Source organism: Mus caroli, chromosome 9 (genome assembly GCF_900094665.2).
Source record: "Mus caroli chromosome 9, CAROLI_EIJ_v1.1, whole genome shotgun sequence".
In the NCBI taxonomy this organism is placed as follows: domain Eukaryota; kingdom Metazoa; phylum Chordata; class Mammalia; order Rodentia; family Muridae; genus Mus; species Mus caroli.
Window position 1 is genome coordinate 79,535,529 of NC_034578.1, and position 22,255 is coordinate 79,557,783.

Here is a 22,255-nt window from a genome sequence, read left to right on the forward strand (position 1 = left end):
CACTGACCGCGAGGGCAAGACAGACAGCTCCGGTTCTTGCAGGCCTTGAGGAGGTAACTATTTAAAACGTGTGCAGGCCTCCTTCCCTGAGGGAAAAACCGGTCTCCACCCTGCAGCGGCACCTCCATCCCGGCATCCTCCGCGCGGACTAGCAAGCGCGGCAACTAAACGTCACTCCACGCCATCAACCCGGCGTTGCTATGGCAACACAGCTGCCCGGGCTATGTCGCTGCAACCCGCCCCTGCTTCGCGGGTGTTCATGGAACTGGTACCCTGGGCTGACCGGGGCCGGGAAAACCATCCGATCTCGGCCGCGGAGGCGCAGCCGATCGGCCGCCGCCCTCACGTCGCGCAGGCCCACCCGGGAGCCCGCGAGGTCCACGTGAGCGGCGCAGCCGAGGTGTCCGCCAGACCCGACCGGGCGCTGGTGACCGTGAGAGTGAGCAGCACCAAGGAGGTGTCGGCCGAGGCTAAGAAGAGTGTGTGTCGCCGCCTGGACTACATCACGCAGAGCCTCCAGCAGCAGGGGTTGCAGGTGAGCCTTTAGAGACGGGGTGCAGAGCGAGTGACTCTGGATCTTTGGGGATGCTTTGTTACCGCAGGATCCATTCTAGGGCGCAATGGATGCTTGACCTTTCCTTCTAGAATCTAGATGAAAGCCATTATGGGCCGCAGCGAACTTGAAATCAGGAATGCAGGTTGGGTAGGTTTTTATCTGGTGACGTTTGCTACAGTGGTTTTGTTATTAAGGTTAGAGTGATGAAATGTTTTCTTGAAAAATTACATGTAAATGTTTGCATAAGTAGAATGTTGAACCTTCTCCTCCCCACTCCCCCCTCCCCATACACACACTTTGGTAGTTTTTATTCTGCGTGTTGAAATAGGCCGGTGAGGCGCCTGAACTGCTTCCATCCAATCAAAGGTTTGTGTGGAGTGGCTCTTCAGTGTATTTATTAGCATCTATTTATGGTTTATAATGATCGCCTACCCCAAATTTTCCACCTTTTTAGTTTTAACTTTTTTAAGTCAACGTATGTAGGTGTCACAGGTGAAATATTTCTACTTTTTAGACATGTCTGTGGAACAAATCACTAAATAGGTCGCACCTTAAGCCTCCCTGCTTTTAACGAATGGGGCAAAAATGTCCACACAGCGACTCTTAGGCGTGTTTTAATATCACCACTTTCCAAATTTAGGGCAATAAAATAATGCTCTGAGTTTAAAAGAAAAAATATTTGAAATCCTGTTCCTGGAACCACAATCGATATTGCTTCCAACTCTGCCATATTGCAAATAATTAATATGAAAGAAAATCAGAAGCCACAGACAGTCAGCCATCTCAATGTTAGCATTGTACAAAACAAGACCCCAGCTGCAGGAACCCTGGTTTTCAGGGGTGACTCTGATTTGGTTAAAGTGCAACCTAGTATTGCTTCTGTCCTAGAAATGTCAGACCTTTGAAAAACTTGGTCTTTATTTTTAAAAAGAAAATGTATTTGTGTTGCATTTAAAACCAGAATAATTGAAATGATGGGGTGGGGTTCCCAGGTTATGTTACAGTTAAAAAAGTTTAAATGTAAATTGTAAACGAATTTTAAAAATAGGTTTAAAATGTAGAAAACTATCTCCTAAGCAACCTGCTGCAGTCCTGTTTAAATAATGTAATGAGTGTTTTATGTCACTGACACAGAACATAATCGAACCCATGTATCTAACTTCTAACATGTAAAACAAAATAAATACAACAGTTACATTCAAAGTCTCCAGTGTTCGAGGCAAGCCACAGAAGGTCAGTAGTCTTCCAGGTTATCTTTGCTCATGGAGGAAAGCACTCATATAGATAGCTTGTTCAACAGTATAAAAATCATATTAGTACTTCTAACGGTAAGTTATGAACTTCACAAAGCCCTTATGTGATTTAAACGTTGGAATACTGGGTTGTCAATACGCACTTCCCTGCTTGGAGGGCCTCTCCCACCCTAAACACTTGACAGATGAAAACTGACTTCCTCATCCTTCCTGGCTTCTCTACCCCCTCTGAGCCTAGATGACTTTTGTTTTTAAGAACCAGACCAAAATCACATTCTAGACATTCTCTTCTCCACACTAATCCCTGTTATGCAATACTTCACGTCTTCCTTTAAAGAACGAGTGTCAGCCTGTTGTCATTCTTGATGTCATTATCTCTCCGAGCAGTTGTCATCTGAGTAAGCTCATATACATAGCACATACAATGAAAAAATGCTTTGGAATGAGTAAAAAAAAAAAAATAATAATGGAGCAATGCATAAGGTGTTAGCTAAATTACCTAGTAGATCTTAGGTTTATGGATTTGTATGAAGTTAGTCAGTTTTAGCATCTCTCTAATGGGGAAATGTAAAGTTCTAACTAGTGTTTGCTTAATCCAGAAACATGTATTAAGCACTCCCTAACACCATTCAGACTTAAGTGGCACTTGGCATCATTTTGTCTTACTTTGGGGAGGGAGGGGATGCTGCTATAATGGAATATCACAATCTGACTAGCTTAGTGTTAGGTTAGGGTTAGTTAGTGTTTATTATAGTGACCAAGCCCGTTCAGTCAGTCAACAGGTTCTCCAGCTCGGGAGTGAGGATTAAAAAAAAGAAAAAGACAGATAGACAACATTGTAGTATGACCCCAGTCAATTCTGAGATTGAAGGCAAGTTTAATTTTCCCAATCTGATTTTTATACCATTTTAATTACATGCAAGTATTAAGGGCGTGCCGTACAATATGGAACTAAAAGGACAATAGTCAAGGAACAAGCAAGACAATAAACACAAAGCCCCGAGAACACTCCGGTGATAGCAGTTTCTAAGGATGATCAAGATATCTGAGCCTACTTCTTTGTTCTACCCTAAAACCAGATTCTTGCTTCCTTGTCCTTACACATTGTCAGGTCCCTGCCTGAACGTACTTCTTTGTCATGCTCTAATGTCAGATTCCGACCTGAGCTTACTTCCTTGTCTTGGCCAATGTCAGACTCCTACCAAGCAGCACCCCAAAAAGGCTCTCCACATTATAGTCCTGGAAGTTAGAAAGGCCAAGGCACCATCAGTTTTGATTTGGTCTATGATACATAGATGGTGCCTGATCCCTGTGTCCTTACATGAGAGAAGGCAGCTCACTGGGGCCTCTTCATGAGGACACTAATTCCATCCACGAGGCTCCACCCTCATCATCTAACCTCAGAGGCCACCTACACCATCACACCAGTAACTTGGTTCAGTATATGAATGGGGCATGCAAACATTGCAGGTGATAGTCACTATAGTGTATTCTATTCTGTATACCATCTTAGGCTGTAGACTCCACTACTTGCCCTATTCATAACTGTATTATTTTCAATAACTAAACTTGCCTCGGGCAGGTTGGTAGGCAATAAGAGAGATAATATTTTCGTGTGTGATGAGGGGCAAACTATTTAGAGACATATATTTAACTTTTTTCTCCAAACAAGGCTTATCAACAGCTTCTAAAGGACAAATCACACAAGCAGTTAGTGTTTTTTTCCCCCAATTGTAAGTTTAATATCCTTTATGTTTTCTTTCTGCCCCTTTATTAAATATAGATTCTTTTCTCATACAATATAATCTGAATACAGCATCCCCTCCCTCTACTCCCAACTCTTCCCCACTTCCTGACCCACTCCTTTTTCTGTCTCGCATTAGAAAAGAACAGGTTTCTAAGAGAAGCAAGAAAACATAGCAAAGTAAAATATAATAAGGTGAAGCAAAACTAACTTATCAAAGCTGGACAAGCCAAGTGAAAAGAAAAATAAAAGCACCCCAAGAGAGGGCACAGGAATCAGACCCACTTATTCACACATTCAGGGGTCCGATGAAGGTGTTACTCTAAAAGCTCACACACACACACACACACACATACTTTTTTAAAGAAAAAAATAGCCAGTGGTTGGATGGACGGGGGAGCCAATTCCTATACTCTCAGCACTCAAAATGCAAAGTCCAAAGAATCATTTTTTTTCCCTTTTTAACAATGGAAATTAAGCTTTTTCCACGAATTTTTAGTTCTTAGTATTTCCCCCATTTATTTTTATTCTTTTCCATATTCATTTATAGGACTCCTAAAAAGTATGATCACCAATAGCTTATGGCAATCATATATTACAAAAACAAATCTGTGTTTTTGTCATATATATTATATAGTTTTAAGTTTTGACAGTTTAGCCAAATATTCTTTTCTGTATGTTTTCTACCTTTAATATACTGTGTATTCACTCCATGGTTTTAAGGCAATATGGCCAGTAAGTAGTACATCTTCAAATATTTAGGAATCCTTAATAGTTTATTAAATATTCTATGCTTGGAGTTTATTTTGGTAAAATGACAATGGTTTTATTTTCTTTTATCTAGATAAGTAGCTATGCTCATAACCTTTATTAGTCCATCTTAACTTTGCAAGATAATCTCCATTTACCTTTTGAAAATAAAAATCACTGTTTTATATAACTGAAAAGTCAGGTAATTTTGTGGCTACTCAGGTTTTATATGGTTAGGTCCCCGGCTTTCCTGGTATCTTTCTTTGAAACTCAAAATGGTGCATGCATCCCAAGGCTTACATCACAGGATGGTAAGTCATCTTAAGGCAGCCACACTTACTTATTATAACCACTCTAGAAAAGCAATCCTGTGGGCTGGAGACGTGGCTCCCTGCTTACAAGCACCTGTTGCTCTTACCAAGGACCTTTGTTCAATTCCTGGTTCACACATGTCAGCTGTAGTTCCAGGGGATCTGTTAGCCTCCTCTAAACTCTACAGGCAGGACACCAAGCACACACATGGTACACAGACATCCATATGAGCAAAACACATACATACATAAATAAATCTATAAGTAAAACCTGAATGGACAACCTCACTTCTGTTTGTGGCAAGAGAAATGCTACAGACAAATTAGCTTTTATTTTGATATCTGCATGTCTGTGGCAAGCAAATGTGGTAATGCAAAATGGTTGAGATCTCTCGGGATTCACCGCAGTCACCAGTTGCTGCTTAGGAGGAGGAACATAACTATGACATGAGAATTCTTTATGGCCTTGATCATTTTGAAATATTCCAAGTCATTGGTTTTGTTTTTTTTTTTTTTTTTTTTTTTTGCATTCTCAAGCTATTTTGAGCCAGACAGAGAGTAATAATAGCTCACGTGGTACTCCTATATTATCCACAGCTGCTTAAATTATTAAATCTTTGCAAAACCTTTGAGGCCCTATTCTCCCTTCGTTCCTGATCTACTGGAAAGATTTCTTGCCTGCAGAGAACAGGGCGTGCGTGTTAAATGGGGACGTGGAGATTCAGTTTGTAATTCTAGATGGTGGAAACCTCTACAGAGCAAGTAAAACTTCTCTTTATATTTGATACTAAGCATATATATTTCAGGATAAATGCTGGTTTTACAGTATTGTAGTCAGTTTATTCAGTTCTTTTCTGAACAGTTGTAAGGTTTTCACTTTTTGAGTTTATTCTTACATAGGGCTACTAAGTCTGTCACCCTACCTTTTCATATTATGTAAATAGCTAGTCCTGAATTGACCATTTCACCTTAAAAGTCTGCCTTTTTATATGTATGTAGAAACAAAAATAGTTTAGTCAGGAAAGCCTCATAAACCAGACTGGTATGGTAGATTTATTAGCTTTAGCACTAATGACATGCTGAGCTGAATAAGTCAGTCACTCTTGTTGGCTTAACCTGTATATTGTAGGATGTTTAACAGTATCTCTGGCCGCTTACCTATAGTGTAGACAAAATGTGGCCATTTAGATGCATATTTTGAAGTAAAAAGCCATACCAAAAAGAAAGACAAATGTTTCATTATTCCATTCATATAACATTCAGAAAACGCAAACCTATGGAGACAACTAAATGGTTGACTATAAAAGAGATGCACAGGGGAACTGTTAATGTGGAAGAACTATTCTTCTCTGTGCTGGAGTGCTTGGTACTTCACTGTGTGCGCCTGTCAAAACCCAAGGAGCTGTAAGGCACAAAGAGAGAACTTAACATTTGCAAACTGGAGGAGGAAAGGCATGAAACAGGCTGTCAGACCTTAATCTCAGGATGGAATTCAGACGGTAATAAATTAACCCAGTTCTATTATTAACAGAGGACACAGCTGAACTAAAGGGAGTGGGGAAAGGCTCGTCCTGAGTAATTAGAAAAGAATATTTTACCTGGAAACTGTAAGAGTGAAGATAAAGGTACAGAACCCCCAGGCTTAGCTTTCCAGGGTACACTAGTTAGCACTTCTGAAACTGCTTTACATAGTATACCAGTGCTGAGCAATTGTATGAGCCACGTTTCTCACCAGTGAGGAGGGAAGATGGAAACAGTGTTAGAATGAACACTGATTCTAACCTGGGATTAAGCATCAAGAGGTGCTATGTTCCGCGCGGGTCCAGGGACTGACCTATCTGAGGCAGAAAGGAATGGAGAAATAACATACATATGGACAGAGGCAGGCTGTGCTCTCTGATAAAGAAGCTGCAGCACCCCAGAGCTCAGTGGGCTTATTAAATGCAGTGGAATGGGGAGGTGGGATTGTTGCATATAGCTGAACAAGGAAGCTGGTTTGATTAATCTCAGGAATAGTCTCTAGGGTGTAAAGTGTGTGTGTGTGTGTGTGTGTGTGTGTGTGTGTTGGCGAAAGTAAGGTGGCCATTTTGCATACACCATCATCATTCTGATTGGAAGAAGGCTTTGCCATTCCCATGGTGCTAAGGCATTGAGATCCCTGACATGACTGTGTCCATGTCAAATCATACTCATTCACTCAAGATGACACTTGTTTCCCAGATGGAAGAACTCATTGTTTAGCTTGCATCCATGTCTGTGGGAAGATTTCAATGGCAATCATGCTCATATAAATATATCTGTTGGTTGTGGGATCTTTCTTTCTTTCTTTCTTTTTATTCTTTTCTTCTTTTGCTCATAGTTTGAGAAGTAAATTGTGGCTAGAAATGTTTGGTGGAGTTCTATACTGTAATATTATGGAGTCTACTTCTGTCTATTGCCTTCTCCATCCAAACTCTTTACATATAACTTGTTTTTAAATCATTATAACAATCAGATGGTGTTTCTGTTGACCTGATTGTATACATGTGGAAGCAAAGACTCAAAACTACAGAGTAACTTACCCAAAGATACATATGGCTGGTACTATGTCAAATAAGTCCATATTTTCTCTACAAGTGAAATAAATTCTGAAAAATGAAGTGAACTGTTCTTTTTTTTTTTTTTTTTGAACAAGTATCTGTAGGCTTCTAATTGATTTCATGGCACTTTTAAGAAAATTTAAAGCATCAACCCAGGCAGTTCATTTTGCATACTGTATGTCTTCATATTTCAAACTTGGCTTCTTCATTGATAGGCAGAAGCAACTGAATTTTGTAGCCAAATTTAGTAACCTTAATTTGATATTTTCTGTTTCAGGCAGAAAATGTAACTGTGACAAAGGACATTAGAAGAGTAGAAAATGCGTATCACATGGAAGCCGAGGTATGCACTGAGTGGAAGCACCTGGACTTTGTAGAATTCCGACTACAGTTCAGACTTATTCTTAAGCTGAAATCTACTAGAGAAATTACCCTTATGGAGATGATAAAAGATAATTTTTCTCAAAATCATTCTGATATTATATATCTGGTGATACTTTTAAATGTAATGAGATCTACTTAAGAGAAAGGGTGTAAGATGGCATAATAGCCACATGGAGATTGCACTGAATATTAGACCAGACTAAGATTGAGTTAGAATGACTGGTCACAATGAAGAAAAGAGAAAAATCATTATGACTCTATTAAATGACTCATCTTACTAAGTCAGAATATACAGTCTCTGATGTACTATTGCCATAAAGTTAAAAGGCTTGAAGCTAGTCTAAACTGGAAAAATGGTAAGCAAGGATGGATCTAAAACATGAATCTAATTTAGTTTCCTAGTCATTTCAATCAGGGCACTGAGTCAACTCACCTGCCAGCTCGTCACACGAATTAACCATCATGCTTCTGTGGCGTTCTGTGGAGAGAACCTATGTTTTTCCCTTTCCTACTAAGGTAGCTGTTTAGGATTAATCTATAAGCCAATAAGTAGATCCTTTTAAGATACTATAAAGCATTATTAAATTCTTTGACATTTAAATTTCAAAATTTGAAAATAAAGGTATTATTTAAATAGTGTGCATGGGAATGCACTAAGTAGTATGTACGGGGATACAATTTCTCCCTTCTTTGTCTTTTAAGAAGTTAAAGTTTTAAAGTTTCACAATATCTAATCTTTTGAATTAATAACTTGTTGACAAAACATTTTAATACTTGGCTGTAAAGGGGCAGTGACTAATTGCACTTTCAATTATTTCTCTTAAGGAGCGGTTGTAACTAGAAAGCTTGAAAAGTTATTAAGAGTCACGTGTGTATAATTTATTTATTAACTAGAAATAAGAGCATTCATTTGTAGCAAATTATTAAGTAAAAGTCCTCACGAATTAACACTATTATGTGGAAACAAATAGTAACTGAGGACACTAAAAGGAAAGAATTATACATGCACAATTTTTAAGAATACTAAAATATTATCTTAAACCATAACTGTTATGAATATATAAAGAATGAGGTTATATATTTTATGTACCTTATATGTACAACCTATAGACTGTCTGAGATATAAATTTAGCCTGGCATTGTTTTAAAATGTCCAGGCAATTTAGAACAATTTAATAAATGTCTAAAAACCGCCTTCTTAAAAGGACAGCATTATTTCTATGAGTTGTTTATGCATAAGCAATTGCAAATTTGAGAATTAATAGCATCTGAGGGACGAACAGTCTTAAGAAATTGTGAGCTCTGAGATATAGCATTGACTATTAATATACAAATTAAGGTTTGATTGTTCAGAAATTAAAAACACCATCTACAGCACACAACTAGATTATTTGTGATGAAACAGGGGAAAACTTAAAGAGACTAAGCATGTGATCTAATTTACATTTACTTACGTCTCATATTGGGGTTGTTATTAAACACAATAATTGGGATGTATGCATGCGTGAATTTATAAGGATACAAAAGTATACATAAATACAATTTTTAACTCATCTTTGGGATATTGATTGTTAATCTATTTAAAATGATGGTGCGTAATAGATCAATCATTAATATTTTGTAATAACCAAATTAATTGCTGTTTGGAACAAGGAACAGACACTTGGTCAGGTTTTTTTTTTTTTTTTTTTTTTAAGATTTATTTATTTATTATATGTAAGTACACTGTAGCTGTCCTCAGATACTCCAGAAGAGGGCGCCAGATCTCGTTACGGATGGTTGTGAGCCACCATGTGGTTGCTGGGATTTGAACTCTGGACCTTCGGAAGAGCAGTCGGGTGCTCTTACCCACTGAGCCATCTCACCAGCCCCTTGGTCAGGTTTTTAAGATACATTTTTTGTTATAGGTTTTCTAAAATACACGAATATACTTTACAATTTTTTATTAGTATCACAGTGGTTTTAATAGGATGATGAAACTGTGTTTTGAGGTGAGTGCTACCTCGACCCCGCCCACCTTCCTTGTAGTGGCTTTGTGGTCTAGGGCCTGACACCCTAAGTCCTCTTTAGCCCTGGCCACCTGACACCCTGGCATGTGGAGTCACTTTGAAAAGGACTCTGGACTTTAACTCGCTGTTGAGTCCTGTAATTTTGAAGCGGCAGCTCCTGTCCTAGCACTGAGGCAGAGCTGGCCCTGTTGTCACAGCCGCTTCCGCCACCTCAGCCTTTTTCTCAGGCTAGAAAACTTAAACAAGGGTGGCGGAGCACCCCGGGCCTTAGCGGGGGAAAAAATATGACTACTCTGAAAATATGGCTACTCTGCTGGAGTAGCTCGTGGAGGCTCCGGGCAATGTGAACACGGTCCTCTCCTGAGTTCGCTGTAAGGCTGCCTGCCGCCTATCGTGGCCTCTCCAAGTACTATAGCTCTGGAAAACTTTGTGTCTCAAGGCCCCGCCCTGCAGCAGCCAGCAGCTAGTTGGGCCCACTTGGGCCAATGATCGGCTGGGAGGATGAGAAAAATGACTTTACAATAATGTTTTTTCTGGCCAAAGTATTGTTTTGGGCACAGCTAATATTTAATTACCAATGAATATAATTAATAACAATTATAAAAGCTTTCTTATTTTTTGCAAAACCTTTTGTAGTAAACTAAAACCCTAAGTAATAAAAAGATATTGTCTCTGAATCTTTTGGGTGAGAGCAAGGATTTAAGGTAAACTTCCCTTGAGAAGCATTAGTTAATAAAACATTTTTCACTTAGGAAAAAATAAAGATTAAAACTCTTGACTTCTTGTATAGAAGCAGAAATGATAAAAATTTTTTACATAATGTAGATCAATATTTAGCCATATTAGAGGCAAAATATTCTAGTTATTACAAACTCACTAGAAGCAAAACCTTTACAATCATTAAGATGCAAAGGAGATTTCCTGTTAGGAATTCAGTTTGTAAGGAGAGGAACAGGAAACTCTACTTAGGAGGGTATGTTTTGATTTTTATTAATTTTTAGGCAAAGTCTTAAAATGTAGCCCACAATAGCCTCAAATTTACGCTTTTACTACATCAGCTTTCTGAGCACTGGGATTATCGTCTGGAACCATCACTGGCACTTGTAGTTAAGTTTATTATTATAAAGGGTCACCAAGAGAACAGGGAAGAGACAGTTCTAGACATGAACAAGGGCTGGAACACTTGAGGGTTTTTCAGACCACTGAGTTGTTCTAAGACTGAAGTTATGTTTTTGGCAAGAGTCCTTGACTGTGTGAGAATTGGGTTAACTTCTGCTGTACCTGCCTTTTTAGCATTTAGTGTTGTGATGCCTTAAGAAAGCATGTGATTGTGATTTAGGTAGGACTCCCTGGAACCCAGACATTACACGATACTGTCCATCCCAGCACATGATTATCTTTAGATGACCACCAACTGTCAGTGGAAACCATGGTAATACACGCATAAGATACAGAGTGTGCTAACTAGTCATAAAGAAAGGTGTGTGGCTCTATGGAGATGACTGTAGCAAACTCCACTTGGCCAGCAAACATCTAACATATTCTAGTCATCTCCTGGGCTATTAAACATGTAACATGGTTAGATGGTAGTTAGACATGTAAAACACAAAAGGAAGTAACATGATTTAAAGATTTACAGATGGTTTGGATAGATACTTATAAAAAACATACCAACAGGTATATGGACTGTATTCAGTATCTCCAATTGTCAGAGAAATAGTGAATTATATCATCACACCTGTTAGGGTAGTAAAAGCAAGACATGGTGGTAGGCAGAGATGTGGGGAAGTTAGAGCTTTGTATGTCACCAACAACAATGCAAAATAGTAAAACTCATGTAGATAATAATGTGGAATGTTTCCAGAATATTAAACAAACTTCCAGATGACCTAGCAATTCCACTTGTGGGTGTATGTCCAAATGATTTTACACCATCTAGATCAGGAAGAAATACCTGTGCAGTAGTCTCCGCATCCCTTTTCTGCAGGGGCTAGGATCCAGCAGCTGCTTGGCACTGCCAACAGTACAGATGCAGGTATATATTGGTTTTTTCCTAAACACACTGCAATACTGTTGCATAATTATCTCTCTGTTCACAAGAAATCAATGTTTTTCTTTTTGTTCTTATGGAAAACAGTACAAAGAAGGAAACAGTGGACCAACACCTTTAAAGTACTAACAAGAGCTATGGATGCTGGAGAGATGGCTCAGTGGGGAAAGTATTCATTGAATAAGCAAAAGGACTAGCATTTGGATCTCTGACCCCCAACAATGGGTGGGGGACTGTGCATGGTGGCAAAATCCCAACACTGGGAGGAGGAGACAGGAAAATATGGAGGACTCTCTACCAGCTAATCCAACCAGTGCAGAGAGAGATATAGAAAGATACACCAGGTAGATTTCTGGCCCCCACAAGTGCATGCACAGGCCTATATACAAAACTTACATACAACAACCTCCCCATATACACAAGCCATCCATGATTACACAAGTCTTTAACTTTAGCTGGAGAGTGGGCAGGAAAGATTGCAGGTGTCAGTCTAGCCTTGATTTTATATATATAGCTAGATCCCATCTCAAAGATAAACAATTAAGAAGAAAATTATGTAAACCTAAAATTCTATATCCAATAAAAATCCGGAAATAAAAGCCAATTAAAGGGGTTTTCATGAACTGAAATAATTCATTACCTATAGACCTGTTTTTGAAAAATATTAAATAGTATCATTTGGGGGAAAAAATGATATCAGAAAAAAAGGCATCTGTCTACACAAAGGAACAAAGAAAATGGAAAATGAAACTGTTTTAATAGATATTTTTCAAAATATAAATCTCTTAAAATCTCACTAAAATTATAAGGAAAGTAGTAATAATGTGAAGGCCAGGAAGGAAAAGTATGAAAGCATACTGTTTAGGCCTTAGGTGCGCACTATACCTCTTGTAAATAGACTGGGACAACTTAGATGTATCTTATTAATACTAAAGCAGCATTACAATTAATAAGCAATGAGAGCTAAAATAGAATAATAATAACATAAAAACAGGAATTAAACAGAAGAGCAAACAAATACAAAATAATAAGATCACAGGCTTATCAATAATCTTATAAAATGTAAATGGTCTAAATACCTTCAGCAAAAGAAAGTATTTTGTCTGGGTGTGGAGACACAGGTCTGGTCTGTAAACTCAGGCAGAGACATGGATCTCTGTGAGTTCTAGGACTCACAGACTATCAGTTTGCCAGGACTGTAAAGTAATAGTCTGTCTTTTAAAAAGAATTTTAGATTGTGTAAAAGAGTGGACTCCATCTCTATGGAGGGACACACACTCTAAATATGAGAATGTTTTGGTTACAAGTAATGAGATCTAGAAGAACATACCATTCAGCTGTGACTCAGCTGTGGATAAACTGTAAGAGTGTTACCCACAGTAAACTACAGAGCAAAGACTGTTACACACAAAGAACAAAATCGTTCTTTTTTTTTCCCCCTTCCTTTCTTTTTTATTTTAATATTTTTATTAGGTATTTTCCTCATTTACATTTCCAATGCTATCCCAAAAGTCCCCCATACCCTCCCCTCCACTCCCCTACCCACCCACTCCCACTTTTTGGCCCTGGCATTCCCCTGTACTGGGGCATATAAAGTTTGCAAGTCCAATGGGCCTCTCTTTGCAGTGATGGCCGACTAGGCCATCTTTTGATACACATGCAGCTAGAGTCAAAAGCTCCGGGGTACTGGTTAGTTCATAATGTTGTTCCACCTATAGAGTTGCAAATCCCTTTAGCTCCTTGGGTACTTTCTCTAGCTCCTCCATTGGGGGCTCTGTGATCCATCCAATAGCTGACTGTGAGCATCCACTTCTGTGTTTGCTAGGCCCCGGCATAGTCTCACAAGAGACAGCTATAACAGGGTCCCTTCAGCAAAATCTTGCTAGTGTGTGCAATGGTTCTTAATGATAAAGGAGTAATGTAATTTGTCGTGTCTGCTCTCGACCAGCAAGAACGACAGGACACAGTCGGATTCTTCTCAACAGCCTTTATTGCAGGAACGCCTCGATGCTTCTACAGGGAACCCGGGCGCCCAGGGAGCCCTGCTTATATGCACCCCAGCACAGGAGAAGGCTTCCTGGCCCCCTGAGATTGGTCAGTCTGCCGGCACCCAATTTGCATGTACCCGCTTGGGAGGGGTTGGCGCCAAATTCGAATTGACGCCTGTGCAGTGGTGTTGTTTATGACAACGGCAACCGGAAAACGGCGCCATCTTGGAGTTGGGTTCCCACAGTAATTAAGATGATATACAAGTCCTTCCACTTCTAATATTACACAAAGTTTCAGAATACTCAGTGCAAAGATAATAGAATTTAACTAATTAACTAGTTAAGGGATACCTATTTAAAAAGCTGCTGGTAACTTTATACCTTTATGATGAAATACTGAACACCTTTGTACCTAAGACCAGGTACCATACAAAGATGGTGGCTACACTATGACTTCTTGGCATTATACTTGAAATTCTAGTCATTGTAGTTTGGGAGCAGGGCAAGAAAGGATAAAAATATTCAAATTGAGAAGGACAAAATAAAACACTCTTTAATCAGAAGCAATACAACCATCTATCTAGAAAATTTTATGGGGAAAATCTTTTAGAAGTAATAAACAAATTTTAAATGTCAAGGGATACACCTGATAAAATATGCTAAAAACTATAAAACATTTCTGAGAGAAATGAAATTCCTAAGAAAGGAGAGAAGTGTATCTTGTTTGTGATTTGGAAGACTCAAGACTATTGATACTTGTTCTTCCTAAAATGAGTTACACATAAATTTATTAACAATCTTATTCCAAATCCTAGCTAGCCTTTAAAAGTAGTAATTAGCAAACTGAGCAAAATAAAATACATCCAGAAATGCAAAATACTGACAATCACTTTGCAAAGCATCTTTAGTTATAATAACCTCAAACTGGGAACAAATGTTTCAGACAAACTGTGGGTTTATCCGTATAACAGAACACTGCTCAGATTAGAACAGTTATGCAAGAACATGCCGAAACTTCACATGCACTATGCCAACCAAGTTAAAGGAGTCTCCAAAGACAGCATATTCCTGGAAAAGGCACGTCGGTCATCAGGGGAGAGGTCAGTTAACTGCCAGAGGCCGGGCAGGTGAGGAAGTAACTAGTAATAAAATTATCTGAGATTTGTAAAGTAATGGGACAGATATAATTATTTAGATGAGGCCCAGGGGAAGACGCAGAGTAACTCACCTCAGGAAACTCTTAAGCCTGGAGCCAGCATCAGAGCATGCTGGGGACCCCTCAGTCTGACTAGAACAAGCTGGGAGTCACCACAGTTAGCAAAGGGTACGTGTCAGATTGTGACCATCACGGGAAAGACACATCACCCTGTCCACAGACAATAGGAGATGGGGTTCTGGAACTTGTCTGGGGTGCTGAGTACTTACGTTCCTACTGTAGAATGGCTCCATGGGAAAGAGGGCAAAACCCTGTGGGACATTACTCCTGCATATGCATGCCTATGTGTGGTGGCTCTGTTGGGGCCATCTTGGAGTACTATGCTCCAGCCCTCAACACTCTGTGGCACTCCACTTACATTGTGTGTTTCTCACCTTTAGTCAACAGCTTCTTTGGCCAAGTGGACAGTGGTACTGAGATGTGCACCCCCATGAGTGGCTTGCCTGTTTTCTGTCTGCCAGAAGCCTGTTACCAGTCGCTACTTGACCACAGTGCCAAGAAGTTCTACCCCAGCCACTTTAAGTCTGTGCCGTCTGCCTCAAGCTCTTAAAAAGAACACTCTCAGTAGTGTACAGCACCCTCACACTGCCAGAGCTTCCTCAAGCTCTTCCAGGCCCACTTCCTTCCTGTGCCCACATCACTTCCGGGACCCCAGAGTGATGGGGGCACATCAAACAGAAAGCCGAACCTTGCCATCATCAGGTGCCAACACAGGATGGGACCAGGATGCTGGGGTCTTGACAGCTTCTTAGTACTGCAGAGCCTGAGGCCCCCTTTCCTGTTTCGTAGCTCTGTTGGGCTTCTTGCTTTTCTTCTTCCCCAGAGGTGGAAACTAGGGCCCAATCAGCTTCATGTGTATGCCCACAAGTGTCCTGGGTAGACCAGGCTATGTCAGCACCCCCACAGTGGAGCCTCTCACACTCACGTTTAACAGAGCAGCAGGGTGAGAGAGCAGTCAGGGTCAGCTGGAGGCCTTTTCCCCATATATCTCCTAACACAGTTACCCTGAAAAATACCAGGAGCACCTGGCCTCCTCTAGACAATGCCAGCATAAACCCATCCATCCGAGGATGGATGTGCACCCAGACCACTGAAGGCCCTTGGGTTTCCACCTTCCCATCTCCCAGGATTTGATCGACTGCCTTCCTTCCTCACTGCCCCTTTTATACATGCCTCGGGTTTACTGAGAAAGGACCCTCTAGCAATGATGTTTCATGGCCACTGTCTCCATCTCTGGGATGATGTGAAGCGTGGAATGTGGCCCATGCCCCAACCCTGTCCTGAGTTCATAGATTTGTATACCAAGGTTTGAATTAGATTGCTCAAGTTGACTTCTCTATACATGTGATTTTGAAGAGATTTTAAAGACACCATCCCCTCTTTTGTTCTTACATTCTTCCCAGTGATCTTGACCCTCTTTCCCTCTTTTGTAACCTTATACACACACACACACACACACACACACACACAGGACTGTTTTTAAACTGCTATATTTTGAAACTTCTTCCTTACTGCTCAGGCCTAGAAGCTCTCAATTAAAACTGGTCTAGAGGGATTGGACTCTTTTGGACCTGGGATTCTGAATCTCATCTGTCCTGCCCAAGGAAAGCAAAGAGGAATTACCCTTTGTAGGGCCAGTTCCAGCCTGAGTGGGTCATCAGGAAGCCTATGCTCCCCCATGAACTTTTTAGCAACAAAGAAAACCTACAGGCCAGGTGGTGGTGTCACCTTTAATCCCAACACGAAGGCAGACTAGGCAGATCTCTGTGAATTTTAGGCCAGCCTGGTGTGCAAAGTGAGTTCTAGGACTGCCGGGGCTACACAGAGAAACCCTGTCTCAAAAAAAGAAAAGAAAATCCATGCATTTTAGCTCCTCGCTGCTTCTCTGGGACTCACCCTTCTGGCATGTCATGAAAGTTAGTGTCTGATTCTGACCCAGAAGATCATAAAAATCTCTGGTCTTGATTCAGTTGGGTACATCACTTTCTCAAACTTCCTGGAGACTGGCCAAAGGTGGGACTCATGCAGGGGCTGGAAAGAAGGCCTCAAGTTGGTGCAGGGAGTAGTCTCCTAGGGTTTAGGGTAAAGGACAAGGTCTGTGAGAGCAACAGGAATCTGAAAAGCTCCCATTCCTAAGGATGAAACAGGAACCCTCCCCACCATCACCCCCGCCCCGGGGCTTTTAGTGAAAAGCAAGGTTCTCTGAAGGATCCATAGGCAGATGACCTAAACCATGCACCAGCCTCCTAGAAGAGGCCTAGTGTGATGAAGTTCCAGAGGACAGTCAGATTCACTTCTGTACATAGTCAGACCGCTGGAAGGGGACACATACCTCAGCGGTGTCAGTGAACTATGACATACTCACTACCAATCATAAGTCTAACTGAATAAATTAGATTGCAGTGTTGGAAATGTTTAGAAATTAGCCAAATAATAACCCTGAAAGGGAGAACCCTCCAATTTCAGAAAAAAAATAAAAACAAATAAATTTTAAAATGGTTTCAAAGAATTTTTAAGTATATAAGCTAATATCAGATCACTTTAAATTTCATTATCAGAAGTCTTGTTTGTTTGTTTGTTTGTTTGTTTGTTTGAGACAGGGTCTTGCTATGTAACCTTGGCTGACCTAGAATTTGCTTTGTAGACCAGGGTGGTCTACATGACTCTGCCTCGAAAGTGCTGAGATTAAGGGCGTGTACCACCAGACTGGAATTAAGGTCGTGTACCACCATACTTGCTTGGCTTTACTATTTATACTTATCTTTACACAAAAAATTTAAAACTACATGAGGCATGAAAATAACATCAAGTATCCTTTCACTTACAGGTCTGCATTACATTTACTGAATTTGGAAAAATGCAAAATATTTGTAACTTTCTGGTTGAAAAACTAGATAGCTCCGTTGTCATCAGCCCACCTGAGTTCTATCACACACCAGGTTCTGTTGAGAATCTTCGGTGAGTTAACACATCTTTAAATTATTCATTCTGAACAAAATGATTGACTGCCGCAGGTCTTTTAATGTCATCCTAATCTTTACTTTGCATCCCTAAGGCGGCAGGCCTGTCTGGTTGCTGTTGAGAATGCATGGCGCAAAGCTCAAGAAGTCTGTGACCTCGTTGGCCAAACTCTGGGAAAACCTTTACTAATCAAAGAAGAAGAAACAAAAGACTGGGAAGGCCAAATGGATGATCATCAGTTATCCAGATTGCCAGGCACATTAACTGTACAACAGAAAATCAAAAGTGCAACCATCCATGCAGCTTCGAAGGTGTTCATTACTTTTGAGGTAAAAGGAAAAGAGAAGAAAAAAAAGCATCTTTAAAATTCTAACTAAAACATGATGTGTCTGTACTTTTAAATCTGTTTTTATACATTTTACAGTGCTTCTTTCTGTCTGGGATATACATTTTGTATGGCATATTAAGTAAGCCTCAGTAAAATCTGCCACTTTTTGAACATAATGCCACAGAATATATACAATTACTTTCTAGTTTCCAGAACACTCTGAGAAACGCTGTAAGAAATAAATATATTAAAACATACTCTTTTGTATATTGAGAATTTATATATTGAAAATAAAATTAACAAAAAAAAACCCAGCTCATATTGAATTTTTACTTCGCAAAACAGGTTAAGTCATGTCTTGCTTGTATTTGTCTAGTTGTATAAAACTGTAGAACCTGAGCTGCATCTCGAGAAAAGCACAGTTCATGTTCCATGAAATATGTTAATGTTTTCCATTTCATCACAGTCTATATGCTTTTCTTTTAAAATGTTTCATACAATGTATTTTGATTATATTATTTTCCCTCCCCCAACTCCTCACAGATTCTACCCCCTCCATCTGTAGAATCCAAAATAAATTCAAGACCACCCAGCCCCTTCCCACTATGAAGAGACTTTCCAAACTATATTATCGGGCCAAGTACAAAGCCAGATAAGGAAGCTGGCCGACTAAACAATGCTGAGAAAAAAACCACAAGGGCAGGCAGAGTGAGGGACTAGGCCAAAGATAGTCACCTTATGCAAACCAACCAGTGCCTGAAAGGGTTACTTGCTACACCAATGAGAATAAGCCAGCTAGCCCTGTTGCCTAAATCTGCCCCTTACAAGGTATAAAAAGTGTGTTCTTTGTTTGTTCGGGGACTCTGCTCTTGCCTGTGTGCTGGGGGGGGGGGTCCCCAAGGCATTGGAGCAATAAAAAAAATCCTCTTGCAGTTTGCATCGATGTTGATCGCTGTGGTCTTTGTGAGTGAGGGTCTTTTGACGGACTCCAACACATCCACCCAACTTTATATTCTGTCTTTCTCTTAAAAATCCAAAATCAAAGTGCACCTGTGCGCGTGTGCACACGTGCGCACACACACACACACACACAGAGACAGAGACAGAGACAGAGAGAGAAAGACAGAGGATTATTATTTTGTTGGCCAACTATTCCTGATCATGAGGCTTGCCCTGAAGTGTAGTTAATATACCCGTGTACCATTGAAGAAAAGTGTTTTTTCTCTTCCCCTGTAGCTACCAATTGCAAATAGTTATGGGTAGGACCCATTTTCCCATCCCTGAACTGGGATTTTGTCTGACTTAAACTTATGCAGGTCTTGCGAGTATTATCACAGACTATGTGAGTTCATATGTGCATCAGCCTTGTGTCTGGAAGAAGCTCCTTCCTTGGAGCCATCCATCACCTCTGCTTTCCGACAGCCTTTCCCTTTTCTTCTGAGTCAACCCCCAAGCCTTCAAAAGGAAGAGTTTAATAATGACATCCATTTAGGGCTGACTGTCCAGTTGTAGGTCTCAGTGTTAATTGCTACCTACTGCAAGAAGAATCTTCTCTGATGAGGGTTGAGCATATAGTAATATGTCTTACAAGTTATTTTATTGCTATGCTCCTTTAGGGGAATGATGGAGGCAGATTTCCCCCTAGGGCCCATAAACTATTCCTAAATTCTAGCCTCTAACAGTGTCAGGTATGGGTTCCTTGGGATACTTGTTCATTCATGTTCGTTTCTATTTTGTTCATAAAGCTAGAAATTGGAAACAGAAGCCTTATCTACTGATGAATGGCTAACAAAAATGTAATGGATTTACACCATAGAACATTATTCAGTTGTTAGGAAAGATGAAAAGTTCAGGTAAATGGATAGTGCTAGAAACAATCACTCTAAAGTGGGGGAACTGAGGCCCAGAAAGATGAGCATTGCCTGCTTTGTATGTAGATGTTAGCTTTTAAGCTTTATCTATGTGGGTTTCAATCAGAATAATCACAGAGGTAAGGCAAGTAGTAAGAGAATAGGAGGAAAGAGGGAATCCTCCAAAGAAGGGGAAACCATATAGTGTTAGAAAAGGACAAGGGAATTATAACCCAAAACATTAAAAAGGAAGACTAAGGGAAGAGAATTGGAGAGGGTGGAATATGGGGAGGGACAACAAACACTAACTTTGGAAGTCTTGTGAAACCTACTACTTCCTAAAATATACATTGTGATGGTTTGTATATGCTTAGCCCGGAGAGTGGCACTATTAGAAGGTGTGGCCATGTTGGTAAATGTGTCACTGTGAGCCTGGGCTTTAAGACTCTCATCCTAGCTGTCTAGAAGTCAGTCTTCTCCTAACTGCCTTCAGATGAAGATGTAGAACTCTCCTCCTGCACCATGCCTGCCTGGATGCTGCCATGCTCCCACCTTGATGGTGATGGACTGAATCTCTGAACCTGTAAGCCAGCCCTAATTAAATATTGTCCTTAAGAGTTGCCTTGGTCAAGGTGTCTGTAGCAGTAAAAGCAGTAAGACAGATGTTGGTATCAGGGACTGGGGTATTGCTGTGACAGGCCTGACCATGCTTTTGTTTGGAAGCATGTGGATTTGTAGACTTTGGATTTGGGGATCAGTGGAATGTTTTAAGTAGGACTATGCAAGACTTTGATGCTGAGAGTGATTTGAACTGTGCAGACCTGGCCCAAGAGATTTCAGTGAAGAAGAATTCCAGTACATGGCTTAGAGACTGGTTTTGTACTGTTATGGTGAAGAATGGCTGATTTTTGCCCTTGTCTGAACAGTATACCTGAGGCTAAAGTGAAGAGATTTAGATTAATTGCTTTGAAAAAGGAAGTTTCAAAAAAGCCCAACAGCGACTTTGTTCTCTGGTTAAATCTCATGAGGAGCATTTTGAACAAGCATAGCAAGCTTAGAAAAGGAAAAGTATAAAATATATGGTTCAAATATTAAAGGAGCACCAGGAAGTGAAGTGGAGCTGAAGTCTGTGTTCACAGATACTAAATTGAATTAAGGGAGTGGTGACCTTGGGGCATGATTCCACCCAGCTAAATTTAGGTCCAGGCATGGTAGTACAAGCCTTTAATCCCAGGAGGCAAAGGCAAGCAGATTCTCTGAGTTCAAGGCCAACCTTGAACAGAGCAGGTTCTAGGTGAAAAAAGCTTAAGTCCAGGCATGGTGATTCACGCCTTTAATCCCAGCATTACAGGAGACAGAGCCATGCAGATCTTGGAGTTCAAAGATCAATCTACAGAGCAAGTTCCAGGACAGCCAAGCTTAGGCAGTGAGGGAGTGGGAAAAAAGAAAGCTGGTAATAAATAACGGGGTGATGTTCCAGCCTCAGCAAGCAGCTGAACTTGACAGCTTTGGCCATGTGGCTCTGGCTTTTGACACATGATGCTGGGACAATTGATGCTGGTTAGCTGGAGCTAAGAAATTAGCAGTGATTAAGAAGAAACCAGCATCTCTGAAGTGAAATTTAATAAGCATTTTCTGAGATTGCAAAGAAGCAGTATTCCAGAGATAGCCAAGTTTGTACCTCATGCTGCAGCTGGACTTGCTAGTGTGTAAGAATCACTCAGGTGGTACTGGTTTTGAAGGTATGAAGGAGTCATAGAGAGTAGCTGAGTGAGGCTTGATACTGTGAGAGGGCAGGGAAGGCCTCAGTTGGTGAAGGTACAGCCTCAGTTGCTGTTGATGGTCCAGGACTGAAAGGGGTCATGCAAAGAAAGGTGAGGTTTGGCACCAAGAAGAGAGACTATAAGAGACTATTGGTGAAGCCTAGTTGCAGTTGGAGATCCCAGTGTATCCCAGTACCATAGAATGATCACCAAGAACAGCAGCAGCAGTGGTGTGGAATCAACTGAAAGATTCTGACAGAATGTAAAAGGTCACAGAAGCCCTGAAATTGGCAAGATAGATGTCACTGTTAGCAGAACTAGTTTCACTGATTTAGAAAAATAGAGGTGCACAATGCTCTGGCCACTCCTTGAACCTGTGTGTCTGCCAATGTTTTGACCGTTCCTTGAACCCATGTGTGTACCCACTGATGAAGCCCATTGCCAGGTGTTTGTGATATTGGTTGCTGAGAAAGAGTCAGAAAATCTCCCCAGCAACCACAGCTGGGCCAATCC

At 40.5% G+C, this 22,255-nt stretch overlaps 1 protein-coding gene across 1 annotated transcript; it reads left to right on the plus strand.

Moving 5' to 3' along the window:
• The first annotated feature begins 4 nt into the window (after positions 1–4).
• On the plus strand, positions 5–19,064 carry Irak1bp1 (interleukin 1 receptor associated kinase 1 binding protein 1). The gene is made up of 4 exons (XM_021172807.2): positions 5–535; positions 7,471–7,536; positions 17,668–17,798; positions 17,896–19,064. The coding sequence occupies exons 1-4, from the start codon at positions 224–226 to the stop codon at positions 18,164–18,166; spliced, it is 780 nt and encodes a 259-aa protein (XP_021028466.1). The 5' UTR covers positions 5–223; the 3' UTR covers positions 18,167–19,064.
• The last annotated feature ends 3,191 nt before the right edge of the window (positions 19,065–22,255 follow it).

Bases quoted from the DNA above. Each gene is read 5' to 3' on its own strand.
- Irak1bp1 (XM_021172807.2), top strand. From the start codon at position 224: ATGTCGCTGCAACCCGCCCCTGCTTCGCGGGTGTTCATGGAACTGGTA. The intron at 536-7,470 runs GTGAGCCTTTAG...TTTCTGTTTCAG, and splicing joins TCCAGCAGCAGGGGTTGCAG to GCAGAAAATGTAACTGTGAC. The intron at 17,799-17,895 runs GTGAGTTAACAC...TGCATCCCTAAG, and splicing joins GGTTCTGTTGAGAATCTTCG to GCGGCAGGCCTGTCTGGTTG.